Source organism: Leptodactylus fuscus, chromosome 2 (genome assembly GCF_031893055.1).
Source record: "Leptodactylus fuscus isolate aLepFus1 chromosome 2, aLepFus1.hap2, whole genome shotgun sequence".
NCBI lineage: Eukaryota > Metazoa > Chordata > Amphibia > Anura > Leptodactylidae > Leptodactylus > Leptodactylus fuscus.
Genome location: NC_134266.1, coordinates 283,688,259 through 283,712,145, shown reverse-complemented (window position 1 = coordinate 283,712,145; position 23,887 = coordinate 283,688,259). Strand labels below are relative to the sequence as shown.

At 43.7% G+C, this 23,887-nt stretch overlaps 1 protein-coding gene across 1 annotated transcript; it reads right to left on the bottom strand.

Annotated features, from left to right (window-relative positions):
- On the bottom strand, positions 1-23,659 carry LOC142196137 (ecto-ADP-ribosyltransferase 5-like). The gene is made up of 5 exons (XM_075266365.1): positions 23,584-23,659; positions 23,298-23,368; positions 12,913-13,618; positions 2,916-2,948; positions 1-2,712 (listed from the first exon to the last, which is right to left on the bottom strand). The coding sequence occupies exons 2-5, from the start codon at positions 23,352-23,354 to the stop codon at positions 2,615-2,617; spliced, it is 894 nt and encodes a 297-aa protein (XP_075122466.1). The 5' UTR covers positions 23,355-23,368; positions 23,584-23,659; the 3' UTR covers positions 1-2,614.
- Positions 23,660-23,887: the final 228 nt, after the last annotated feature.

Here is a 23,887-nt window from a genome sequence, read left to right as displayed (position 1 = left end):
AGATCACTCCCGCACCAGTCTGCTGCAGTAATAACTACTTTTTATTTTATTATTTTTTTTTATTTTTTTTTTTAAGTTGACTTTTTTTGATTTTTTTAAACATCTTGGTCTATCCATTTTCTCCAATTTGGAGCCCGGTCATCTCTATAGTTGGTGACCTCAGCGGTGTAGCGTCGGACACAGAGCAGTGATGTCATACACATGGAGATGTCTGTATTACACAGCTTACAGAGGAGCCGTCAGGACTCGCAGGACAACATTCAACAGTCAGAAACATTTTGGAACTGGTGAAATTCATGTGTAGCAGAACCAATGGATAATCCAATGGGTGGCAAATAACGTGACATGACCTTAACACATAAACCCTTTAGAGGGCTGACTACTCCTGAGAGGGCTGACTACTCCTCAGAGGGATGACTACTCCTGAGAGGGCTGACTACTCCTGAGAGGGCTGACTACTCCTGAGAGGACTGACTACTCCTCAGAGGGCTGACTACTCCTCAGAGGGCTGACTACTCCCGAGAGGGCTGACTACTCCCGAGAGGGCTGACTACTCCCGAGAGGGCCGACTACTCCTGAGAGGGCTGACTACTCCTGAGAGGGCTGACTACTCCCGAGAGGGCTGACTACTCCTCAGAGGGCTGACTACTCCCGAGAGGGCTGACTACTCCTTAGAGGGCTGACTACTCCCGAGAGGGCTGACTACTCCTGAGAGGGCTGACTACTCCTCAGAGGGCTGACTACTCCCGAGAGGGCTGACTACTCCCGAGAGGGCTGACTACTCCCGAGAGGGCCGACTACTCCCGAGAGGGCCGACTACTCCCGAGAGGGCCGACTACTCCCGAGAGGGCCGACTACTCCTGAGAGGGCTGACTACTCCTCAGAGGGCTGACTACTCCTCAGAGGGCTGACTACTCCTCAGAGGGCTGACTACTCCAGAGAGGGCTGACTACTCCTCAGAGGGCTGACTACTCCTGAGAGGGATGACTACTCCCGAGAGGGCTGACTACTCCCGAGATGGCTGACTACTCCCGAGAGGGCTGACTACTTCTGAGAAGGATGACTACTTCTGAGAAGGATGACTACTTCTGAGAGGGCTGACTATTCCTGAAAGGGCTGACTACTCCTGAGAGGGCTGACTACTCCTGAGAGGGCTGACTACTCCCGAGAGGGCTGACTACTCCTGAAAGGGCTGACTACTTCTGAGAGGGATGACTACTTCTGAGAGGGCTGACTACTCCCGAGAGGGCTGACTACTCCTGAGATGGCTGACTACTCCCGAGAGGGCTGACTACTCCCGAGAGGGCTGACTACTCCCGAGAGGGCTGACTACTCCTGAGAGGGCTGACTACTCCTGAGATGGCTGACTACTCCAGAGAGGGCTGACTACTCCAGAGAGGGCTGACTACTTCTGAGAGGGCTGACTACTCCTGAGAGGGCTGACTACTCCTGAGAGGGCTGACTACTCCTGAGAGGGATGACTACTTCTGAGAGGGCTGACTACTCCCGAGAGGGCTGACTACTCCTGAAAGGGCTGACGTCTCCTCAGAGGGCTGACGACTCCTCAGAGGGATGACTACTCCTGAGAGGGCTGACTACTCATGAGATGGCTGACTACTCCTGAGAGGGCTGACTACTCCTGAAAGGGCTGACTACTCCTCAGAGTGCTGACTACTCCTGAAAGGGCTGACTACTCCTCAGAGTGCTGACTACTACTCAGAGGGCTGGCTACTCCCGAGAGGGCTGGCTACTCCCGAGAGGGCTGACTACTCCCGAGAGGGCTGACTACTCCCGAGAGGGCTGACTACTCCTGAGAGGGCTGACTACTCCTGAGATGGCTGACTACTCCAGAGAGGGCTGACTACTCCAGAGAGGGCTGACTACTTCTGAGAGGGCTGACTACTCCTGAGAGGGCTGACTACTCCTGAGAGGGCTGACTACTCCTGAGATGGCTGACTACTCCCGAGAGGGCTGACTACACCTGAGAGGGCTGACTACTCCTGAGAGGGCTGACTACTCCTGAGAGGGCTGACTACTCCTGAGAGGGATGACTACTTCTGAGAGGGCTGACTACTCCCGAGAGGGCTGACTACTCCCGAGAGGGCTGACTACTCCTGAAAGGGCTGACGTCTCCTCAGAGGGCTGACGACTCCTCAGAGGGCTGACTACTCCTGAGAGGGCTGACTACTCCTGAGAGGGCTGACTACTCCTGAAAGGGCTGACTACTCCTCAGAGTGCTGACTACTACTCAGAGGGCTGGCTACTCCCGAGAGGGCTGGCTACTCCCAAGAGGGCTGACTACTCCTCAGAGTGCTGACTACTACTCAGAGGGCTGGCTACTCCCGAGAGGGCTGGCTACTCCCAAGAGGGCTGACTACTCCTCAGAGGGCTGGCTACTCCTGAGATGGCTGACTACTCCTCAGAGGGCTGACTACTCCTGAGAGGGCTGACTACTCCTCAGAGGGCTGACAATTATTCCAAGTCTCTTAATCTTTACTTCATAAAAGATAAAGCCGATGTCACCATTGTACATCTTGAGTCCTCCAACCTCTCCAGGTGACCACTTGTGATCTGACACGATCCTCCTGCCAGCCAAGGAACCACAACTGAGGCTTCAGCTTATCAAAATCCTCATAGATGACATGACTGTAATACTCAGAGTGGCCAGCAGGGGAGCCGTCCTCTCCTCACTGAATCTCACCATAGCTGGAGCTGGAAGGTAAAATAAGAACAAGATGCTAAAACTCTTCACGCTTTTGGTTGCCAAATCCCTGTTCATGTTGTGCCGGCATTAACCCCATATTAGTTCTACTAATTATTACATTATTACTTATTTAACCCTTTACAGTTATTGGATCCTAAAATGATCCTAAATCCCGGATAAGGGAGAGAGAATAGAGATAAATGGCTCCTACCTGAGTTATAGACACAGCTCGGACGTTTTATACCTGAAAACAGACAAGTTTCCATTAAAAACTAAACCTCATAACATTATAGAGAGTGAGCGCGAGAGTAGTCAGGGTGTGCGGGCCATGGGTGTTGGTGGTTGTAGTTATAGAATAATGTCATATGTTTTCAAGGCTGAGGGTAAAGTACAGCTCCTGAGCTCCCTCTAGTGGTGACTGTATATAATCAGTCAGCGGTCAACTCCTGAGCTCCCTCTAGTGGTGACTGTATATAATCAGTCTGCAGTCAGCTCCTCAGCTCCCTCTAGTGGTGACTGTATATAATCAGTCTGCGGTCAGCTCCTGAGCTCCCTCTAGTGGTGACTGTATATAATCAGTCAGCGGTCAACTCCTGAGCTCCCTCTAGTGGTGACTGTATATAATCAGTCAGCGGTCAACTCCTGAGCTCCCTCTAGTGGTGACTGTATATAATCAGTCTGCAGTCAGCTCCTCAGCTCCCTCTAGTGGTGACTGTATATAATCAGTCTGCGGTCAGCTCCTGAGCTCCCTCTAGTGGTGACTGTATATAATCAGTCTGCGGTCAGCTCCTGAGCTCCCTCTAGTGGTGACTGTATATAATCAGTCTGCGGTCAGCTCCTGAGCTCCCTCTAGTGGTGACTGTATATAATCAGTCTGCGGTCAGCTCCTGAGCTCCCTCTAGTGGTGACTGTATATAATCAGTCTTCCGTCAGCTCCTGAGATCCCTCTAGTGGTGACTGTATATAATCAGTCAGCGGTCAACTCCTGAGCTCCCTCTAGTGGTGACTGTATATAATCAGTCTGCAGTCAGCTCCTGAACTCCCTCTAGTGGTGACTGTATATAATCAGTCTGCGGTCAGCTCCTGAGCTCCCTCTAGTGGTGACTGTATATAATTAGTCTGCGGTCAGCTCCTGAACTCCCTCTAGTGGTGACTGTATATAATCAGTCTGCGGTCAGCTCCTGAGCTCCCTCTAGTGGTGACTGTATATAATCAGTCTGCGGTCAGCTCCTGAGATCCCTCTAGTGGTGACTGTATATAATCAGTCTGCGGTCAGCTCCTGAGCTCCCTCTAGTGGTGACTGTATATAATCAGTCTGCAGTCAGCTCCTGAGATCCCTCTAGTGGTGACTGTATATAATCAGTCTGCGGTCAACTCCTAAGCTCCCTCTAGTGGTGACTGTATATAATCAGTCTTCCGTCAGCTCCTGAGATCCCTCTAGTGGTGACTGTATATAATCAGTCTGCGGTCAGCTCCTGAGATCCCTCTAGTGGTGACTGTATATAATCAGTCAGCGGTCGGCTCCTGAGCTCCCTCTAGTGGTGACTGTATATAATCAGTCTTCAGTCGGCTCCTGAGCTCTCTCTTGTAGTGACTGTATACAATCAGTCTGCGGTCGGCTCCTGAGCTCCCTCTAGTGGTGACTGTATATAATCAGACTGCGGTCAACTCCTGAGCTCCCTCTAGTGGTAACTGTATATAATCAGTCTGCGGTCAGCTCCTGAGCTCTCTCTAGTGGTGACTATGTATTTAATCAGTCTACATTAAGCTCTTGAGCTCCTTCTAGTGGTGACTGTATATAATCAGTGTGCAAGTCAGCTCCTGAGCTCCCTCTATTGGTGACTGTATATAATCAGTCTGCAGTCATCTCCTGAGCTCCTTCTAGTGGTGGCTGTATATAATTGATCTGTGGTCAGTTCCTGAGCTCCCTTTAGTGGTGACAGTATATAATCAGTCTGTGGTCAGCTCCTGAGCTCCCTCTAGTGGTGACTATATATAATCAGCCTGGTGTCAGCTCCTGAGCGCCTTCTAGTGGTGACTGCATATAATCAGTCTACATTAAGTTCCTAAGCTCCCTTTAGTGGTGACAATATATAATCAGTCTGCGGTCAGCTCCTGAACTCACTCTAGTGGTGACTGTATATAATCAGCCTGATGTCAGCTGCTGAGCTCTCTCTAGTGGTGACTGTATATAATCAGTCTGTGGTTGGCTCCTGAGCTCCCTCTAGTGGTGGCTGTATTTAATCAGTCTGTGGTTGGCTCCTGAGCTCCCTCTAGTGGTGGCTGTATTTAATCAGTCTGTGGTTGGCTCCTGAGCTCCCTCTAGTGGTGACTGTATATAATCAGCCTGGTGTCAGCTCCTGAGATCCCTCTAGTGGCGATTGTATATAATCAGCCTGGTGTCAGCTCCTGAGATCCCTCTAGTGGTGGCTGTATATAATCAGTCTACATTAAGCTCCTGAGCTCTCTCTAGTGGTGACTGTGTATAATTAGCCTGCGGCCAGCTCCTGAGCTCTAGTGGTGACTGTATATAATCAGTCTGTGGTCAACTCTTGAGCTCCCTCTAGTGATGGATGTATATAATCAGTCTGTGGTCAGTTCCTGAGCTCCCCCTAGTGGTGACAGTATATAATCAGTCTGCGGTCAGTGCCTGAGCTCCCTCTAGTGGTGGCTGTATATAATCAGTCTACATTAAGTTCCTGAGCTCCCTCAAGTGGTGACTGTATATAATCAGTCTGCGGTCAGCTCCTGAGCTCCCTCTAGTGGTGGCTGTATATAATCAGTCTGCGGTCAGCTCCTGAGCTCCCTCTAGTGGTGGCTGTATATAATCAGTCTACATTAAGGTCCTGAGCTCCCTCTAGTGGTGACTGTATATAATCAGTCTGCGGCCAGCTCCTGAGCTCCCTCTAGTGGTGACGGTATATGATCAGTCTGCGGTCAGCTCCTGAGCTCCCTCTAGTGGTGTCTGTATATAATCAGTCTGTGGTTGGCTCCTGAGCTCCCTCTAGTGGTGACTGTATATAATCAGTCTGCGGTCAGCTCCTGAGCTCCCTCTAGTGGTGACTGTATATAATCAGTCTGCAGTCAGCTCCTGAGCTCCTCTAGTGGTGGCTGTATATAATCAGTGTGCGGTCAGCTCCTGAGCTACCTCTAGTGGTGACTGTATATAATCAGTCTGCAGTCAGCTCCTGAGCTCCCTCTAGTGGTGACTGTATATAATCAGTCTGCAGTCAGCTCCTGAGCTCCCTCTAGTGGTGACTGTATATAATCAGTCTGCGGCCAGCTCCTGAGCTCCCTCTAGTGGTGACAGTATATAATCAGTCTGCGGTCAGCTCCTGAGCTCCCTCTAGTGGTGACTGTATATAATCAGCCTACATTAAGGTCCTGAGCTCCTTCTAGTGGTGACTGTATATAATCAGTGTGCAAGTCAGCTCCTGAGCTCCCTCTATTGGTGACTGTATATAATAATCAGTTTGTGGTCAGCTTCTGAGCTCCCTCTAGTGGTGGCTGTATATAATCAGTCTGCAGTCATCTCCTGAGCTCCTTCTAGTGGTGGCTGTATATAATTGATCTGTGGTCAGTTCCTGAGCTCCCTTTAGTGGTGACAGTATATAATCAGTCTGTGGTCAGCTCCTGAGCTCCCTCTAGTGGTGACTATATATAATCAGCCTGGTGTCAGCTCCTGAGCTCCTTCTAGTGGTGACTGCATATAATCAGTCTACATTAAGTTCCTAAGCTCCCTTTAGTGGTGACAATATATAATCAGTCTGCGGTCAGCTCCTGAGCTCCCTCTAGTGGTGACTGTATATAATCAGTCTGTGGTTGGCTCCTGAGCTCCCTGTAGTGGTGGCTGTATTTAATCAGTCTGTGGTTGGCTCCTGAGCTCCCTCTAGTGGTGGCTGTATTTAATCAGTCTGTGGTTGGCTCCTGAGCTCCCTCTAGTGGTGACTGTATATAATCAGTCTACATTAAGGTCCTGAGCTCCCTCTAGTGGTGACGGTATATGATCAGTCTGCGGTCAGCTCCTGAGCTCCCTCTAGTGGTGTCTGTATATAATCAGTCTGTGGTTGGCTCCTGAGCTCCCTCTAGTGTTGACTGTATATAATCAGTCTGCGGTCAGCTCCTGAGCTCCCTCTAGTGGTGACTGTATATAATCAGTCTGCAGTCAGCTCCTGAGCTCCTCTAGTGGTGGCTGTATATAATCAGTGTGTGGTCAGCTCCTGAGCTACCTCTAGTGGTGACTGTATATAATCAGTCTGCGGTCAGCTCCTGAGCTCCCTCTAGTGGTGACTGTATATAATCAGTCTGCAGTCAGCTCCTGAGCTCCCTCTAGTGGTGACTGTATATAATCAGTCTGCGGCCAGCTCCTGAGCTCCCTCTAGTGGTGACAGTATATAATCAGTCTGCGGTCAGCTCCTGAGCTCCCTCTAGTGGTGACTGTATATAATCAGTCTACATTAAGGTCCTGAGCTCCCTCTAGTGGTGACTGTATATAATTAGTCTGCTGTCAGCTCCTGAGCTCCCTCTAGTGGTGTCTGTATATAATCAGTCTGTGGTTGGCTCCTGAGCTCCTTCTAGTGGTGACTGTATATAATTAGTCTGCTGTCAGCTCCTGAGCTCCCTCTAGTGGTGTCTGTATATAATCAGTCTGTGGTTGGCTCCTGAGCTCCCTCTAGTGGTGACGGTATATAATCAGTCTGCGGTCAGCTCCTGAGCTCCCTCTAGTGGTTACTGTATATAATCAGTCTACATTAAGGTCCTGAGCTCCCTCTAGTGGTGACAGTATATAATCAGTCTGCGGTCAGCTCCTGAGCTCCCTCTAGTGGTTACTGTATATAATCAGTCTACATTAAGGTCCTGAGCTCCCTCTAGTGGTGACTGTATATAATTAGTCTGCGGCCAGCTCCTGAGCTCCCTCTAGTGGTGACTGTATATGATCAGTCTGTGGTCAGATCCTGAGCTCCCTCTAGTGGTGGCTGTATATAATCAGTCTGCAGCCAACTCCTGAGCTCCCTCTAGTGGTGACTGTATATGATCAGTCTGCGCTCAGCTCCTGAGATCCCTCTAGTGGTGACTGTATATAATTAGTCTGCGGCCAGCTCCTGAGCTCCCTCTAGTGGTGACTGTATATAATTAGTCTGCGGCCAGCTCCTGAGCTCCCTCTAGTGGTGACTGTATATGATCAGTCTGTGGTCAGCTCCTGAGCTCCCTCTAGTGGTGTCTGTATATAATCAGTCTGTGGTTGGCTCCTGAGCTCCTTCTAGTGGTGACTGTATATAATTAGTCTGTGGTCAGCTTCTGAGCTCCCCCTAGTGGTGACAGTATATAAACAGTCTGCGGTCAGCTCCTGAGCTCCCTCTAGTGGTGGCTGTATATAATCGGTCTGTGGTTGGCTCCTGAGCTCCCTCTAGTGGTGACTGTATATAATCAGTCTGCGGTCAGCTCCTGAGCTCCTCCTAGTGGTGACTGTATATAATTAGTCTGCGGCCAGCTCCTGAGCTCCCTCTAGTGGTGACTGTATATAATTAGTCTGCGGCCAGCTCCTGAGCTCCCTCTAGTGGTGACTGTATATAATCAGTCTACATTAAGGTCCTGAGCTCCCTCTAGTGGTGTCTGTATATAATTAGTCTGTGGTTGGCTCCTGAGCTCCTTCTAGTGGTGACTGTATATAATCAGTCTACATTAAGGTCCTGAGCTCCCTCTAGTGGTGTCTGTATATAATCAGTCTGTGGTTGGCTCCTGAGCTCCTTCTAGTGGTGACTGTATATAATTAGTCTGCTGTCAGCTCCTGAGCTCCCTCTAGTGGTGTCTGTATATAATCAGTCTGTGGTTGGCTCCTGAGCTCCCTCTAGTGGTGACGGTATATAATCAGTCTGCGGTCAGCTCCTGAGCTCCCTCTAGTGGTTACTGTATATAATCAGTCTACATTAAGGTCCTGAGCTCCCTCTAGTGGTGACTGTATATAATTAGTCTGCTGTCAGCTCCTGAGCTCCCTCTAGTGGTGTCTGTATATAATCAGTCTGTGGTTGGCTCCTGAGCTCCTTCTAGTGGTGACTGTATATAATTAGTCTGCTGTCAGCTCCTGAGCTCCCTCTAGTGGTGTCTGTATATAATCAGTCTGTGGTTGGCTCCTGAGCTCCCTCTAGTGGTGACGGTATATAATCAGTCTGCGGTCAGCTCCTGAGCTCCCTCTAGTGGTTACTGTATATAATCAGTCTACATTAAGGTCCTGAGCTCCCTCTAGTGGTGACTGTATATAATCAGTCTGCAGCCAACTCCTGAGCTCCCTCTAGTGGTGACTGTATATGATCAGTCTGCGCTCAGCTCCTGAGATCCCTCTAGTGGTGACTGTATATAATTAGTCTGCGGCCAGCTCCTGAGCTCCCTCTAGTGGTGACTGTATATGATCAGTCTGCGCTCAGCTCCTGAGATCCCTCTAGTGGTGACTGTATATAATTAGTCTGCGGCCAACTCCTGAGCTCCCTCTAGTGGTGACTGTATATGATCAGTCTGCGCTCAGCTCCTGAGCTTCCTCTAGTGGTGACTGTATATAATTAGTCTGCGGCCAGCTCCTGAGCTCCCTCTAGTGGTGACTGTATATAATTAGTCTGCGGCCAGCTCCTGAGCTCCCTCTAGTGGTGACTGTATATGATCAGTCTGTGGTCAGCTCCTGAGCTCCCTCTAGTGGTGTCTGTATATAATCAGTCTGTGGTTGGCTCCTGAGCTCCTTCTAGTGGTGACTGTATATAATTAGTCTGTGGTCAGCTTCTGAGCTCCCCCTAGTGGTGACAGTATATAAACAGTCTGCGGTCAGCTCCTGAGCTCCCTCTAGTGGTGGCTGTATATAATCGGTCTGTGGTTGGCTCCTGAGCTCTCTCTAGTGGTGACTGTATATAATCAGTCTGCGGTCAGCTCCTGAGCTCCTCCTAGTGGTGACTGTATATAATTAGTCTGCGGCCAGCTCCTGAGCTCCCTCTAGTGGTGACTGTATATAATTAGTCTGCGGCCAGCTCCTGAGCTCCCTCTAGTGGTGACTGTATATAATCAGTCTACATTAAGGTCCTGAGCTCCCTCTAGTGGTGACTGTATATAATTAGTCTGCTGTCAGCTCCTGAGCTCCCTCTAGTGGTGTCTGTATATAATCAGTCTGTGGTTGGCTCCTGAGCTCCTTCTAGTGGTGACTGTATATAATTAGTCTGCTGTCAGCTCCTGAGCTCCCTCTAGTGGTGTCTGTATATAATCAGTCTGTGGTTGGCTCCTGAGCTCCCTCTAGTGGTGACGGTATATAATCAGTCTGCGGTCAGCTCCTGAGCTCCCTCTAGTGGTTACTGTATATAATCAGTCTACATTAAGGTCCTGAGCTCCCTCTAGTGGTGACGGTATATAATCAGTCTGCGGTCAGCTCCTGAGCTCCCTCTAGTGGTTACTGTATATAATCAGTCTACATTAAGGTCCTGAGCTCCCTCTAGTGGTGACTGTATATAATTAGTCTGCTGTCAGCTCCTGAGCTCCCTCTAGTGGTGACTGTATATAATCAGTCTGTGGTTGGCTCCTGAGCTCCTTCTAGTGGTGACTGTATATAATTAGTCTGCTGTCAGCTCCTGAGCTCCCTCTAGTGGTGTCTGTATATGATCAGTCTGTGGTCAGCTCCTGAGCTCCCTCTAGTGGTGTCTGTATATAATCAGTCTGTGGTTGGCTCCTGAGCTCCCTCTAGTGGTGACGGTATATAATCAGTCTGCGGTCAGCTCCTGAGCTCCCTCTAGTGGTTACTGTATATAATCAGTCTACATTAAGGTCCTGAGCTCCCTCTAGTGGTGACTGTATATAATCAGTCTGCAGCCAACTCCTGAGCTCCCTCTAGTGGTGACTGTATATGATCAGTCTGCGCTCAGCTCCTGAGATCCCTCTAGTGGTGACTGTATATAATTAGTCTGCGGCCAGCTCCTGAGCTCCCTCTAGTGGTGACTGTATATGATCAGTCTGCGCTCAGCTCCTGAGCTCCCTCTAGTGGTGACTGTATATAATTAGTCTGCGGCCAGCTCCTGAGCTCCCTCTAGTGGTGACTGTATATAATTAGTCTGCGGCCAGCTCCTGAGCTCCCTCTAGTGGTGACTGTATATGATCAGTCTGTGGTCAGCTCCTGAGCTCCCTCTAGTGGTGTCTGTATATAATCAGTCTGTGGTTGGCTCCTGAGCTCCTTCTAGTGGTGACTGTATATAATTAGTCTGTGGTCAGCTTCTGAGCTCCCCCTAGTGGTGACAGTATATAAACAGTCTGCGGTCAGCTCCTGAGCTCCCTCTAGTGGTGGCTGTATATAATCGGTCTGTGGTTGGCTCCTGAGCTCTCTCTAGTGGTGACTGTATATAATCAGTCTGCGGTCAGCTCCTGAGCTCCTCCTAGTGGTGACTGTATATAATTAGTCTGCGGCCAGCTCCTGAGCTCCCTCTAGTGGTGACTGTATATAATTAGTCTGCGGTCAGCTCCTGAGCTCCCTCTAGTGGTGGCTGTATATAATCGGTCTGTGGTTGGCTCCTGAGCTCTCTCTAGTGGTGACTGTATATAATCAGTCTGCGGTCAGCTCCTGAGCTCCTCCTAGTGGTGACTGTATATAATTAGTCTGCGGCCAGCTCCTGAGCTCCCTCTAGTGGTGACTGTATATAATTAGTCTGCGGCCAGCTCCTGAGCTCCCTCTAGTGGTGTCTGTATATAATCAGTCTGTGGTTGGCTCCTGAGCTCCTTCTAGTGGTGACTGTATATAATTAGTCTGTGGTCAGCTTCTGAGCTCCCCCTAGTGGTGACAGTATATAAACAGTCTGCGGTCAGCTCCTGAGCTCCCTCTAGTGGTGGCTGTATATAATCGGTCTGTGGTTGGCTCCTGAGCTCCCTCTAGTGGTGACTGTATATAATCAGTCTGAGGTCAGCTCCTGAGCTCCTCCTAGTGGTGACTGTATATAATTAGTCTGCGGCCAGCTTCTGAGCTCCCTCTAGTGGTGACTGTATATAATTAGTCTGCGGCCAGCTCCTGAGCTCCCTCTAGTGGTGACTGTATATAATTAGTCTGCGGCCAGCTCCTGAGCTCCCTCTAGTGGTGACTGTATATGATCAGTCTGTGGTCAGCTCCTGAGCTCCCTCTAGTGGTGTCTGTATATAATCAGTCTGTGGTTGGCTCCTGAGCTCCCTCTAGTGGTGACGGTATATAATCAGTCTGCGGTCAGCTCCTGAGCTCCCTCTAGTGGTTACTGTATATAATCAGTCTACATTAAGGTCCTGAGCTCCCTCTAGTGGTGACTGTATATAATCAGTCTGCAGCCAACTCCTGAGCTCCCTCTAGTGGTGACTGTATATGATCAGTCTGCGCTCAGCTCCTGAGATCCCTCTAGTGGTGACTGTATATAATTAGTCTGCGGCCAGCTCCTGAGCTCCCTCTAGTGGTGACTGTATATGATCAGTCTGCGCTCAGCTCCTGAGCTCCCTCTAGTGGTGACTGTATATAATTAGTCTGCGGCCAGCTCCTGAGCTCCCTCTAGTGGTGACTGTATATAATTAGTCTGCGGCCAGCTCCTGAGCTCCCTCTAGTGGTGACTGTATATGATCAGTCTGTGGTCAGCTCCTGAGCTCCCTCTAGTGGTGTCTGTATATAATCAGTCTGTGGTTGGCTCCTGAGCTCCTTCTAGTGGTGACTGTATATAATTAGTCTGTGGTCAGCTTCTGAGCTCCCCCTAGTGGTGACAGTATATAAACAGTCTGCGGTCAGCTCCTGAGCTCCCTCTAGTGGTGGCTGTATATAATCGGTCTGTGGTTGGCTCCTGAGCTCCCTCTAGTGGTGACAGTATATAATCAGTCTGCAGTCAGCTCCTGAGCTCCCTCTAGTGGTGGCTGTATTTAATCAGTCTACATTAAGTTCCTGAGCTCCCTTTAGTGGTGACTGTATATAATTAGTCTGCTGTCAGCTCCTGAGCTCCCTCTAGTGTTGACTGTATATAATCACTTTCTCGGTCATTACCTCACCCACACCAGATTTCCAGCTCCACCATATATTATACATATTGTCCACCTTGCTTGAGTAGACCACTCCTCAAAAGATCACTTGTTTGGTCTCAGAGTTTTTCCTGCAGTTGTTTTTGGCATTTCTTAGGAAGGCTCAAAGTCACATGAACATTTGATATCGTATGTCATGGCTACTTACCCCCTAGATATTGGCTACTTACCCCCCAGGTAGGCACAGTTGTAGTAACTGCACCTCCTACTGGTGGTCTGCAGGACGAGCCGGTTCCCCTCCTCGATATACTTGGTGACCATAAACACTTCATCCACGGGTATGAGCACCTCCTTCTGGGATGGATAGAATGAGAAGTCTTCTATGTCCGCCCCAAAGCACGTGGTAATATTGAAGAATGAGGAGTTGCCAAATGTCAGTGCCTGCTCCATGTCTGCCGAGGAGGAAGAAAACTGGCTCAGTCTTATCTTGGCCTGAGGGTCAGACGGCGGCTCAAACTGAATCCTACGGGTCCCTCTGTAGGTAGTCCGCGGCTTCCCATCACATCCGGCTCGAAGCAAACTGAGAGCTCTGGTAAGATAGAAATGCCATGAATGGAACTTGAAGGAGTCGGGATCTCGCCCGTATTCTCGGACAGCGTTGTTCAACTCTTTGTACAGAGGCAAATCCATATAGGTATATAATAATAAGGCGGTCCCATATTCATCCCTAAAACCATCCGGGAGACGTCCCAATGAAGACTTTTCGTGCCTCCATCTTTCAGATGAAATATTCCAGGCCAGGTCCAGCTGAGGCATCTGCTCTCGCTCTTTCTTCAGTAACTCTGGGGCGATGGACTCCATTCTATCGAGACATCCAACGTACTGATCGTCCATTGAATCCTCGTACATCCCCAGCTGCACCCGTAGGGAGAACACCTGGAAAATAAGAAGAACCATCAAGAGCGATGGGGACAGATCGTCCTTCAAATCAAAAACCATAGCAATGGGAACAAGGTGGTGTCACCGCCATGCCCAATAATGAAATCCAAAGTGACCCCCACAAACAACACATAGGTCAAGGGCTCCTGGTCTGGTGTGAGAGGAGGAGGAGGACGATCTCCGGGGACACATTTAGGAGACATGTACATGTCCCTACAGCTTTGATTGCACTATAAAGCTCTTGTGACATTGAGATTTTCTGCACCGTCCCTTTAAGTATTTGCAGACTTGTCACAACACAGAAAGGTCACTGGGCTCCATTATTGCTGGAAATGACAAAGGAGTCTTTGTGATGGAGTCAGACGAGCGGGTGGTTGTGACGGATGTAACTCCTGTAATGTCACCAGTCTTGGCCGTTTACCATGTGATGGGATATGTTGGGATTTTGCATTTGATGTTGGACCACCCAACACTACGGACATAAGGACTAGAGGACAATACACACAGCGGGTCTGCTCCAGGCGTGTACTGCCAGAACAAACGGCTCCTGGAAAAAAAGAACTCAGCGGGCTTTCATTGATTTCAATGGGAGCCGTCTTTCTGGTCAGGATTTTGAGGCGGATACGGCCTCAAAATCCTGGCCAAAATACCGCGTGTGAAGCCTAACTTTCAAAGCCAAGCAACCCTCCTAATCCTAGACATCTCCTCCTTTTACACAGTCGACTGCTCCCACTTGTCACAAACCCTCTCATTAATATAATAATGTACAGAGCACCATGGGATTAATATAATAATGTACAGAGCACCATGGGATTAATATAATAATATACAGAGCACCATGGGATTAATATAATAATGTACAGAGCACCATGGGAGTAATATAATAATGTACAGAGCACCATGGGATTAATATAATAATGTACAGAGCACCATGGGAGTAATATAATAATGTACAGAGCACCATGGGATTAATAAGCAAAAGAAAAGTGAAGGAGACCATTGGAGTCCTGAAGAATGACAAAGGAGAAGCAGTTAACATGGTGGAACAGCAGGTGGAGCTACTAAATTCATATTTTGTATCCGTCTTCTCCCAAGAAACTAATGGAAATATCGACATTAATGGTGATGGAGATGAGGGGAAGGAGGACTCCAAGCTGACTATAAGCGAAGGTCTGGTAAGAGAGCACTTAGCCAAGTTACAGGAAACCAAGTCCCCAGGACCAGATGATTTACACCCTAGAGTCCTGAAAGAGATAGCAGAGGAAATAACAGAACCCCTTGCTATAATCTTCAGTAAGTCATGGGAAACAGGAGTGGTCCCTTTAGATTGGAAAAGGGCAAATGTTGTCCCCATCTACAAAAAGGGGAAAAGGGACGATCCAGGAAATTACAGACCGGTAAGTCTGACCTCGATAGCAGGAAAAATCTTTGAGCAAATTGTCAAGGAACATTTACTTCGGTACCTGGATGGGAAGGCATTAATTAACCAGAGCCAGCACGGCTTTATGACCAATAAATCTTGTCAGACTAACCTGATTTCCTTCTACAACAAAATCACTGAATGGTTGGACCAAGGGAATGCCGTGGACATAGTATATCTTGACTTCAGTAAGGCATTTGATAAAGTATCACATAACCTTCTTATTGAAAAAATGATTAAGTATGGCTTTGACAAAAAATCAGTTCGGTGGATTCACAACTGGCTTAATGATCGGGCACAACGAGTAATACTAAATGGCTACACATCCAACTGGAAGAAAGTCAAAACCGGGGTGCCGCAGGGCTCTGTTCTGGGCCCAGTACTTTTTAATATCTTTATAAATTATCTGGACGATGGAATTATTGGGGAACTCATAAAATTTGCAGATGATACGAAGATAGGAGGAATAGCCAACACTAGAGAGGAGAGAGAGTGTATTCAAAAGGACTTAGACACACTGGAACAATGGGCGGAGGCCAACAAAATGGGATTTAACAGGGACAAATGCAAAGTTCTACATCTGGGTAACAGAAATGTAAAAAACATATATAGTATGGGAGGAATAGAACTAAGTGATAGCATAGGGGAAAAGGACTTGGGCATAATAGTAGATCACAAATTCAACATGAGCCAACAGTGCGGTGCTGCTGCAAAAAAGGCGAATAAAATTCTGGGATGTATTAAGACAAGCATTGAATCTAGATGAAGAGAGGTCATTATTCCGCTGTCCTCTTCCCTGGTCAGACCACACCTGGAATACTGTGTACAGTTCTGGGCGCCTCAATTCAAGAAAGACATCGATATATTGGAGCAAGTCCAGAGAAGAGCAACCAAAATGGTGGAAGGTCTGCAAACCATGTCCTATGAGGAGCGGCTAAAAGAACTGGGACTGTTTAGTTTGCAGAAGAGAAGGCTGAGGGGAGATTTAATAGCAGTCTACAAATATCTGAAAGGTAGTCACAGTGCAGAGGGATCTCCCCTATTCTCATTAGCACAAGGAAGTACAAGAAGCAATGGGATGAAACGAAAGGGAAAGAGATACAGATTAGACATTAGGAAAAACTTTCTGACAGTGAGGGGAGTGAGAGAGTGGAATAGGCTGCCACGGGAGGTGGTGGGCGCTCCATCAATGGAAATCTTCAAGCGGAATCTGGATAAACATATAGCTGGGATGATTTAGGAAAACCTGCACTCGCAGGGGGTTGGACCCGATGGCCCTTGAGGTCCCTTCCAACTCTACCAAAAAAGTAAAAAAAGTAAAAAGTAATATAATAATGTACAGAGCACCATGGGATGAATATAATAATATACAGAGCACCATGGGATTAATATAATAATGTACAGAGTACCATGGGATTAATATAATAATGCACAGAGCACCATGAGATTAATATAATAATGTACAGCAGCATGAGATTAATATAATAATGTACAGAGCACCATGGGATTAATATAATAATTTACAGAGCACCATGGGAATAATATAATAATGCACAGAGCACCATGGGATTAATATAATAATGTACAGAGCACCATGGGATTAATATAATAATGTACAACATCATGGGATTAATATAATAATGTACAGCAGCATGAGATTAATATAATAATGTACAGAGCACCATGGGATTAACATGATAATGTACAGAACACCATGGGATTAATATAATAATGTACAGCACCATGGGATTAATATAATAATGTACAGAGCACCATGGGATTAATATAATAATGTACAGAGCACCATGGGATTAATATTATAATGTACAGAGCACCATGGGATTAATATAATAATGTACAGAGCACCATGGGATTAATATAATAATGTACAGAGCACCATGGGATTAATATAATAATGTACAGAGCACCGTGGGATTAATATAATAATGTACAGAGCACCATGGGATTAATATAATAATGTACAGAGCACCATGGGATTAATATAATAATGTACAGCACCATGGGAATAATATAATAATGTACAGAGCACTATGGGATTAATATAATAATGCACAGAACACCATGGGATTAATATAATAATGTACAGCAGCATGAGATTAATATAATAATGTACAGAGCACCATGGGATTAATATAATAATTTACAGAGCACCATGGGATTAATATAATAATGTACAGAGCACCATGGGATTAATATAATAATGTACAGAGCACCGTGGGATTAATATAATAATGTACAGAGCACCGTGGGATTAATATAATAATGTACAGAGCACCGTGGGATTAATATAATAATGTACAGTGCACCATGGGATTAATATAATAATGTACAGAGCACCATGGGATTAATATAATAATCCACAGAGCACCATGGGATTAATATAATAATGTACAGCATCATGGGATTAATATAATAATGTACAGCAGCATGAGATTAATATAATAATGTACAGAGCACCATGGGTTTAATATGATAATGTACAGAGCACCATGGGATTAATATAATAATGTACAGAGCACCATGGGATTAATATAATAATCCACAGAGCACCATGGGATTAATATAATAATGTACAGCACCATGGGATTAATATAATAATGTACAGCACCATGGAATTAATATAATAATGTACAGAGCACCATGGGATTAATATAATAATGTACAGAGCACCATGGGATTAATATAATAATGTACAGAGCACCATGGGATTAATATAATAATGTACAGAGCACCGTGGGATTAATATAATAATGTACAGAGCACCGTGGGATTAATATAATAATGTACAGAGCACCGTGGGATTAATATAATAATGTACAGAGCACCATGGGATTAATATAATAATGTACAGAGCACCATGGGATTAATATAATAATCCACAGAGCACCATGGGATTAATATAATAATGTACAGCACCATGGGATTAATATAATAATGTACAGCACCATGGGATTAATATAATAATGTACAGAGCACCATGGCATTAATATAATAATGTACAGCAGCATGAGATTAATATAATAATGTACAGAGCACCATGGGATTAATATAATAATGTACAGAGCACCATGGGATTAATATAATAATGTACAACATCATGGGATTAATATAATAATGTACAGCAGCATGAGATTAATATAATAATGTACAGAGCACCATGGTATTAACATGATAATGTACAGAACACCATGGGATTAATATAATAATGTACAGCACCATGGAATTAATATAATAATGTACAGAGCACCATGGGATTAATATAATAATGTACAGAGCACCATGGAATTAATATAATAATATACAGAGCACCATGGGATTAATATAATAATGTACAGAGTACCATGGGATTAATATAATAATGCACAGAGCACCATGAGATTAATATAATAATGTACAGCAGCATGAGATTAATATAATAATGTACAGAGCACCATGGGATTAATATAATAATTTACAGAGCACCATGGGAATAATATAATAATGCACAGAGCACCATGGGATTAATATAATAATGTACAGAGCACCATGGGATTAATATAATAATGTACAACATCATGGGATTAATATAATAATGTACAGCAGCATGAGATTAATATAATAATGTACAGAGCACCATGGGATTAACATGATAATGTACAGAACACCATGGGATTAATATAATAATGTACAGCACCATGGGATTAATATAATAATGTACAGAGCACCATGGGATTAATATAATAATGTACAGAGCACCATGGGATTAATATTATAATGTACAGAGCACCATGGGATTAATATAATAATGTACAGAGCACCATGGGATTAATATAATAATGTACAGAGCACCATGGGATTAATATAATAATGTACAGAGCACCGTGGGATTAATATAATAATGTACAGAGCACCATGGGATTAATATAATAATGTACAGAGCACCATGGGATTAATATAATAATGTACAGCACCATGGGAATAATATAATAATGTACAGAGCACTATGGGATTAATATAATAATGCACAGAACACCATGGGATTAATATAATAATGTACAGCAGCATGAGATTAATATAATAATGTACAGAGCACCATGGGATTAATATAATAATTTACAGAGCACCATGGGATTAATATAATAATGTACAGAGCACCATGGGATTAATATAATAATGTACAGAGCACCGTGGGATTAATATAATAATGTACAGAGCACCGTGGGATTAATATAATAATGTACAGAGCACCGTGGGATTAATATAATAATGTACAGTGCACCATGGGATTAATATAATAATGTACAGAGCACCATGGGATTAATATAATAATCCACAGAGCACCATGGGATTAATATAATAATGTACAGCATCATGGGATTAATATAATAATGTACAGCAGCATGAGATTAATATAATAATGTACAGAGCACCATGGGTTTAATATGATAATGTACAGAGCACCATGGGATTAATATAATAATGTACAGAGCACCATGGGATTAATATAATAATCCACAGAGCACCATGGGATTAATATAATAATGTACAGCACCATGGGATTAATATAATAATGTACAGCACCATGGAATTAATATAATAATGTACAGAGCACCATGGGATTAATATAATAATGTACAGAGCACCATGGGATTAATATAATAATGTACAGAGCACCATGGGATTAATATAATAATGTACAGAGCACCGTGGGATTAATATAATAATGTACAGAGCACCGTGGGATTAATATAATAATGTACAGAGCACCGTGGGATTAATATAATAATGTACAGAGCACCATGGGATTAATATAATAATGTACAGAGCACCATGGGATTAATATAATAATCCACAGAGCACCATGGGATTAATATAATAATGTACAGCACCATGGGATTAATATAATAATGTACAGCACCATGGGATTAATATAATAATGTACAGAGCACCATGGCATTAATATAATAATGTACAGCAGCATGAGATTAATATAATAATGTACAGAGCACCATGGGATTAATATAATAATGTACAGAGCACCATGGGATTAATATAATAATGTACAACATCATGGGATTAATATAATAATGTACAGCAGCATGAGATTAATATAATAATGTACAGAGCACCATGGTATTAACATGATAATGTACAGAACACCATGGGATTAATATAATAATGTACAGCACCATGGAATTAATATAATAATGTACAGAGCACCATGGGATTAATATAATAATGTACAGAGCACCATGGGATTAATATAATAATGTACAGAGCACCATGGGATTAATATTATAATGTACAGAGCACCATGGGATTAATATAATAATGTACAGAGCACCATGGGATTAATATAATAATGTACAGAGCACCATGGGATTAATATAATAATGTACAGAGCACCGTGGGATTAATATAATAATGTACAGAGCACCATGGGATTAATATAATAATGTACAGAGCACCATGGGATTAATATAATAATGTACAGCACCATGGGAATAATATAATAATGTACAGAGCACTATGGGATTAATATAATAATGCACAGAACACCATGGGATTAATATAATAATGTACAGCAGCATGAGATTAATATAATAATGTACAGAGCACCATGGGATTAATATAATAATTTACAGAGCACCATGGGATTAATATAATAATGTACAGAGCACCATGGGATTAATATAATAATGTACAGAGCACCGTGGGATTAATATAATAATGTACAGAGCACCGTGGGATTAATATAATAATGTACAGAGCACCGTGGGATTAATATAATAATGTACAGTGCACCATGGGATTAATATAATAATGTACAGAGCACCATGGGATTAATATAATAATCCACAGAGCATCATGGGATTAATATAATAATGTACAGCATCATGGGATTAATATAATAATGTACAGCAGCATGAGATTAATATAATAATGTACAGAGCACCATGGGTTTAATATGATAATGTACAGAGCACCATGGGATTAATATAATAATGTACAGAGCACCATGGGATTAATATAATAATCCACAGAGCACCATGGGATTAATATAATAATGTACAGCACCATGGGATTAATATAATAATGTACAGCACCATGGAATTAATATAATAATGTACAGAGCACCATGGGATTAATATAATAATGTACAGAGCACCATGGGATTAATATAATAATGTACAGAGCACCATGGGATTAATATAATAATGTACAGAGCACCGTGGGATTAATATAATAATGTACAGAGCACCGTGGGATTAATATAATAATGTACAGAGCACCGTGGGATTAATATAATAATGTACAGAGCACCATGGGATTAATATAATAATGTACAGAGCACCATGGGATTAATATAATAATCCACAGAGCACCATGGGATTAATATAATAATGTACAGCACCATGGGAATAATATAATAATGTACAGAGCACTATGGGATTAATATAATAATGCACAGAGCACCATGGGATTAATATAATAATGTACAGCAGCATGAGATTAATATAATAATGTACAGAGCACCATGGGATTAATATAATAATTTACAGAGCACCATGGGATTAATATAATAATGTACAGAGCACCATGGGATTAATATAATAATCCACAGAGCACCATGGGATTAATATAATAATGTACAGCACCATGGGATTAATATAATAATGTACAGAGCACCATGGGATTAATATAATAATGTACAGAGCACCATGGGATTAATATAATAATGTACAGCACCATGGGATTAATATAATAATGTACAGAGCACCATGGGATTAATATAATAATGTACAGAGCACCATGGGATTAATATAATAATGTACAGAGCACCATGGGATTAATATAATGATGTACAGAGCACCATGGGATTAATATAATAATCTACAGAGCACCATGGGATTAATATAATAATGTACAGAGCACCATGGGATTAATATAATAATCCACAGAGCACCATGGGATTAATATAATAATGTACAGCACCATGGGATTAATATAATAATGTACAGCACCATGGGATTAATATAATAATGTACAGCACCATGGGATTAATATAATAATGTACAGAGCACCATGGGATTAATATAATAATGTACAGAGCATCATGGGATTAATATAATAATGTACAGCACCATGGGATTAATATAATAATGTACAGAGCATCATGGGATTAATATAATAATGTACAGAGCACCATGGGATTAATATAATAATGTACAGAGCACCATGGGATTAATATAATAATCCACAGAGCACCATGGGATTAATATAATAATGTACAGCACCATGGGATTAATATAATAATGTACAGCACCATGGGATTAATATAATAATGTACAGCACCATGGAATTAATATAATAATGTACAGAGCACCATGGGATTAATATAATAATGTACAGCACCATGAGATTAATATAATAATGTACAGAGCACCATGGGATTAATATAATAATGTACAGCACCATGGAATTAATATAATAATGTACAGAGCACCATGGGATTAATATAATAATGTACAGAGCACCATGGGATTAATATAATAATGTACAGAGCACCATGGGATTAATATAATAATGTACAGAGCATCATGGGATTAATATAATAATGTACAGCACCATGGGATTAATATAATGTACAGCACCATGGGATTAATATAATAATGTACAGCACCATGGGATTAATATTAATTCTAAAGCAACGAGAGCTATGAAGGAGCCAGAAGTCACAGAGTTCTACTCAAGCGGAGCTGAGGGAGATCATCTATGCCAACCACATGCTCATTATATGTTGTACCAGCAAGCTGCTGAGATGCCGTCACAATCACAGGCACAGCACGAGGAACTAGTTCAGCGGCAGGACAGCTTGAGAGCTGCTGAAATGCCGAAGCATGCAAACCATCAACGCCAGTGATTTGCTGAATATAGGCGGATCATCAACGCCAAGAACACGCAGAAAAAGTTGTGGGCAGAGGCTAGTGGTAGTAGTAGTAATAGTAGTAAAATTATTATTATTATTATTATTATTATTATTATTATTATTAGTAATATAGTAGTAGTAATAGTGTTAGTATTAGTAGTAATATAATAGTAGTAATATAAGTAGTAGTAATATAGTAGTAGTAGTAGTAATAATAATGGTAATATAAGTAGCAGTAGTATAGAAGTAGTAATAGTGTTAGTATTGGTAGTAATATAGTAGTAGTAATAGTGTTAGTATTAGTAGTAATAGGAGTATTATTGTACCTGTTCAGTTAGGAAACCCATCAAGAAGACGACTATGTACAGCTGAGGGGGAGACATGGCTGAATCACAACCTACAAGACACCCAATATAACATGTCAGCAGACTGTACAAATACTATAGGGTATGGGGATGTTTGGTCACAATGTGGGGGGAGGGGCAAACTATTGACATGGGGTGAGAATGGTGGACAGAGATATCAGAGTGATAGAGGGATATAAGTCAGGACATCAGATAGAAAGCTATGGAGGGAGCAGGGGATGAAGACTTGGCCACTTCCTCCACTTACCCTTGGACTTGCTCGATCTCTCCTGATCCTTCTCCCTTTGGTTTCTGCTAATAACAATGAGTGAACTTTCCTCCTCCTCCTCGTACCGGAGACGTTATATTTAGCCCTCCGTGTAACAGCTGGTGCAGCAATAACACATGTCAGTGTAACGTTACATCCTGACCTCTGAGACTCTTCTGCGCAGAAAAATCATCCCCAAAAAACAGGAAATGAGCCAAAACAATGAAAATAGTAGCAAAGTTTCAATTGTCAGTAATAGAGACGAATTCCCCTTCATGACACTAGAGGCATGCACAGAGCAGTG

Coding starts and splice junctions, on each gene's coding strand:
- LOC142196137 (XM_075266365.1), bottom strand. CDS start 23,354: ATGTCTCCCCCTCAGCTGTACATAGTCGTCTTCTTGATGGGTTTCCTA. Junction 13,619..23,297: donor TGGGTTTCCTAACTGAACAG/GTACAATAATAC, acceptor CTTATTTTCCAG/GTGTTCTCCCTACGGGTGCA. Junction 2,713..2,915: donor GAGCTGTGTCTATAACTCAG/GTAGGAGCCATT, acceptor TTTACCTTCCAG/CTCCAGCTATGGTGAGATTC.